General features: G+C 47.7%; 1 protein-coding gene across 1 annotated transcript; it reads right to left on the bottom strand.

Moving 5' to 3' along the window:
* Positions 1–251: 251 nt before the first annotated feature.
* LOC310789133 (protein phosphatase 1 regulatory subunit 3C-B-like) lies at positions 252–1,274 on the bottom strand (the record flags this gene model as incomplete). Its single annotated transcript, XM_083650726.1, has 1 exon — positions 252–1,274. Exon 1 carries the CDS (start codon positions 1,248–1,250, stop codon positions 252–254), a length of 999 nt encoding a protein of 332 aa, XP_083506852.1. The 5' UTR covers positions 1,251–1,274.
* Between the last annotated feature and the right edge of the window lie 3,864 nt (positions 1,275–5,138).

The raw sequence follows: 5,138 nt of genomic DNA, 5'->3' as shown, positions 1-5,138 counted from the left end.
TAACACACATTACAGCGGCCCTCAGGCTATCGATTGCTCTAGACTGTTTGGGTTGAGTGGGGATTGAAAACGGGCAGGAAGTATTGAGAAGGCACCTCACGACTTTACAGGAAACGCTCGTCTCGCAGGCCACATGACAGCAGATTGGAGTCTGAGTTCTGAACTTCCTCTTGAAGGGCTTTGTTTGCCTGCTTCATCTTGGTTTACTCCAGCTCAAAACCACAGCTGTTTGCATAAACGTCCTGATGCTCTCACCAGTAAGGCACGCTGTTATCAATCTGACCGCAGCTCTGCCATCCAGGGAATAGTCCGCTCGACATGCGGGGGCTGCCGAACTGATCGAACTCCATGTCCAGCAGCTTAATTCCCCCGTGTTTGTGCTCCGGTGGTTTCTTCTGGTCAGCGGAGGTCGGAGGCCGTGTTGGAGCGTTCAGGTCCTCGCCGTTCCAGCCGACGTGCTTGAGCGTGTAATTCTTGCCGTCGTTATTGTCCCAGTACGTCTGGCCCTGGGCTTCGAAGAACACGCAGATCTCCACCCGATTCTGGGCTGGGACGTGGGCGGGCAGCTCCATGACAAAGGCAAACGTGTCGGTGTCCTGGCAGCCGTAGACGTTGTTCATGAAGGTGCAGTCCACGTCGGTGTGGCTGGCCCACGAGTCGAACGTGGCGCGGACATGCACCAACTTCTCAAAGCCCACGTTGCGGACCTTGACGGTGCCGGTCAGCGAGCGCTCCTGCAGTGAGCAGCTCTCCAAGCAGACAGAGTTCTTAATCAGACGGTTCCGGAAGTCCAGATAGTCCGACGACGGCTGCTTAAAGTCCAGCGCCAGGCTGCGCACCGAGGTGATCTTTAGGTCCATGGTGGCGTTTTCCAAGTCCGACATGTCGAACTGCAGCTCCTCCGCGATTCCCCGGCACCTGCCGTTGCGGTACGGCTCATCGTCAAACTTGGAGAAGACGTGGATGGCGGTGAGCGACATGCCCTTAGAGTCGGCGAACACCACGCGCTTCTTCTTCCAGCCGCCCGCGCAGCCTCCTTCGTCCGTGGCCTTTTGCTGGGTGCTGAGACAGGGCCTCAGGGGCTTGTAGAGCTGATGCTGAGAGCTGCGGCCGGGGCTCTGGCTCAGCTTGACACGCCCCCTGGCCCGCTGGAGGTCCTCGTAGGAGCTGAGGAAGCCGCGGAGCGGAGGGGGAGAGTGGCTGATGTAGAACCTCATCGCCACGTCCATCGGCATCACCGGGCCCGGCATAGCTGACGGACTGAACGACTGGAGAACACTGAGGGAGAGAGGGAGAGAGAAGCAGAGAGAGGGAGGGAGGGGGAGGTGGAGAGAGAGGGGGTGGGGGGGGGGGGGGGAGGTTAGAACACTGCCTTCTGTATGCAATGTTCTCAGACTTTCAAAAAGTTCCCAGCGATTGAAACTTCTGCAAACGGTGTGACGGAATAAGTTCTTTAGCACAATTACACATTACCTGCTCAATCAGTAATTCACTTTCTCAAACTAGATATGACATGCATTTTATAATGTAATACTAAGATTGTTCTCTTCGACTCTTATATGTTTGTGTGTATATATGTAATTTATATGTATATCTACATCCATCCATCTATCTATCTATCTATCTATCTATCTATCTATCTATCTATCTATCTATCTATCTATCTATCTATCTAGCTCTGCAAAACTTTCACCCAAGTCTTGTAGTTTCTTACCTTGTAGCACTCATGGAATAAGGAAATGACAGTTCCAAGAAAATGAGGAGCTCCTTGAAAGTGTCTCAATCCCTTAGATCTCTATGAGAGTCTTTGCTCTAAGTGCATGATTCTGCTCTGCAGTCCTCTCTCCTGTCCTCCTCTCTCCTGCTCTCGTCTACTCCCTCTCAGTGCCGGGGCGCTCTGAAGCCAGGGGATTTCAACTGCCACACAGAGACAATTTGCATACTTGGTCAGGTGGTATCCTCGAGCAGCCAATGGGAAGTTTCTGGAATTTCCCTCCACCCAATCAGCGCAGACACGGCCTGGGTGCGGGCCAGCTGAAGGGGGCGTGTGGAGCATGGCTGGGATGCCTTTTAGGCTGACACAGTTGCTATTTGAGAAGCATTATGGACCCCTGGTGGTCATCATCACAGATGATCTTCAGATTACGCAGTGTCATTGTTGCATTGCTGCTGTTACAGCCCTGCATCTCTGACCCGGACTGAGATCTCGCAAAACAAACATGCAGTAAAGTTTCCTCCCCCCCACCTACTTACTGAGAATCAACATTTGAATGCAATGCAGAGATTGCTTGAATTCTTATAGCTGGGATTTCTGAAAGCAAACCGCAATATGATTATTCTGTTTTTTTTTTATATATATTTTCTATCCTAAAAATGAAGTTGGCTTCTAAAATACTGTGAATCTATTTAGGAAAAGTGATGCTTTCTCAGCCAACAACTTTAATTACAGGGATGATGTATTTTTGGCAACACAGTCTCACAGAAAATTGTAAAATAGCAACGTTGGTCTAAAGCAGGAAACGTTACACATTTTACAATTTCGCATCCGAAATTGTAAAATGGTAACGTTTTTGTCAATGGGAGTTTATACAGGGGTCGTGGTTTCCAGAGATTTTAGGTTTAAGGGGAGGATCTGGGGAGAGGTTTTAGGTTTAGGGTTAAGAGTCTGGGGAGAGGTTAGGTTTAGGGTTAGGGTCTGAGAGAGGTTAGAGGGGTCCCTTGGGGTCGTTCCCCCGGTGGGGTCGGAGACCCACAAGGCGTCTCCCAACTACCCAAAACACAACCGCACGCACCACACACAAAAAAATGCGCACACACAAAACTTTAAACTTTACCATTTTACAATTTCTGAGCCTAAATTGTAAAATAGAAATAAAAATAAAAATAATTATAGGGACACCACAGTGAACTCTTATTATTTCCAATGCGCTCTTATAAAAAGATGTGGTTCAGTCAAAATATCCCAAAAGAGTTTGAACTATATCGACTTGACTCATGAAGTCGAGGGTGTCGGTGTCCCTTGTTTGGCAGCAGTAGTGTTATCGACTGCTGTTTTGACTTTTTCATTTATTGACAAAGCAGCTATTTTTAAAGCTTAACTTTGCATAATTGATTTTGGGGCCATGGCTATGGGTTAAACATTATCCCAAAAAACAGCACACGGATCAGAGTCGACTTTATTTGGAGGGGGCAGGTGTGTGTGTGTGTGTGCATGTACTCATGTGTCCGTGATGTCATGCACGTGCCTCTCTCATGTCTCATAGATTATGAGCCCTTTGCCCTTCTGCTTTAGTCCTGCTTTGCTTCTGTTGACCGAGCAAAGAATCTCGCCGACCTCGCCCCCACGACACCACACCACACACACACACCACATGCATGCATGCGCGCACACACACACCCACCACCACACCACACCACACACACACCACATGCATGCACGCATGCACACACGCAGGCATCACACACACACACCACACGCATGCATGCGCGCACACACACACACCCACCACCACACCACACCACACACACACCACATGCATGCACGCATGCGCACACACACACACACGTGCACACGCATGCACGCGTGCACACACACACGACACACATGCACTCGCGCACACACACGCACGTGCGCGCGCACAAACACACACACACCCCCACGACACCACACCACACACACACCACATGCATGCACGCATCCACACACACACACATGCACGCGCACACACACGCACGCATGCACGCACACACCACACGCGCGCACACACACGCACGTAAGCACGCGCACACACACACACACACACACACACACACACACACACACACAAATGTTTGTATTATACTCGTGAGGACACTGAATACAATGATTGCCTAACTCCAGCCCTGTCATACAAGCCTAACCCCATTTAATCCTTATTCTAACCTTAAAACTAAAGTCTTTGTCCTAAACTAACCTTAAAGTTATAATCCGGAAGATTTCACTTTCCCTGACAACACCTGAGCAGTGTTGCATAATGTGATGTGAAGGTTTTTGTTTTTCTCTCCTTAATGCATTCAAGTTGGCCAGTGGCGGCGGTAATGCAACCCTTTGATGCCAACCGCGCAGACATCTCAAAAGAAGAAGAAGTCGCTCAGCGGATCCCACTGTGTCACTATGACACGTGGGCGGCTGGGCGGTGTGTGTGTGTGTGTGTGTGTGTGTGGGGGACATTTGTAGTCTGGGTTGAAAAGTCTAGTTATTTTGATCTCGACCCCCGGCGGAACAAAAGGAACGAACCAATCAACGTGCAGCTGTGCTCCAAGAAACAATTCTGCTCCATTCCTGCGTTCCGTTCATGAGGAGCATGCAGAGTTCCGTTCAGAAAACATTGGCGACGCGAATATCCAGCTATACCCAAGAACAGAAGCTAAAAAACAAAAACAAAACGAGAACATACAAACAACTAAAACCAAATAATGGCATCGACGCCCACACCGGTCCAAACGGTAAAAGAAGATGCGACGAGACGCAAGACGTTTGTTTGTTGTTTACTTGGTTGTCACGTGCACATGCAGTGCTTATGGTGTGTGCGTTACTGAACTTAATTTGAGTATTTTCCACTTTCTACTATATAGTTAAGAAATCAACGAATACATTACGATGCTACCCACTAGTATATAACGTTAATGTTAAAGTATTTAAAATGATTGCTTTACCAGCTGCAACATTAAAGTAATAACACATTAATGGCCAAAATTAATCTGGATGGATGACCATGGGCCAAAAATAAATGTTGATATGTGAAATTATGTGAAATTATATTATTTTATGGACAATTTATATTCAGAATCTAAAATAGGTCTTCTAGTTTCGTATTCTAAAAGTATTATCAACCTAGCTTTAAAAATTTGCCTGCCACAGCCTCTGAAAGACAGTAATATTGGCCGCAATTTTTTTTACTTTCAAAACCATGAAGGGCCAAAACAAACTGAGCGGGCCCCAAATTGGTCAGCCATGCCTTCAAGTAACCCTTGTGAGCAACAACTGGCACCCAAAATTTGTGACAAATAAGAACACAGTTTTATGTCTTAAATGGTATTTATTAACACATTAAGTGCCAGAGACGACCTAACTCGTCTTACATAATCCAGCGCTTAAG

Source organism: Poromitra crassiceps (genome assembly GCF_964638095.1).
Source record: "Poromitra crassiceps genome assembly, chromosome: 14".
Taxonomy (NCBI): domain Eukaryota; kingdom Metazoa; phylum Chordata; class Actinopteri; order Beryciformes; family Melamphaidae; genus Poromitra; species Poromitra crassiceps.
Note: the sequence above shows the minus strand (reverse complement) of the source record. Positions and strands in the feature narration are given on the sequence as shown.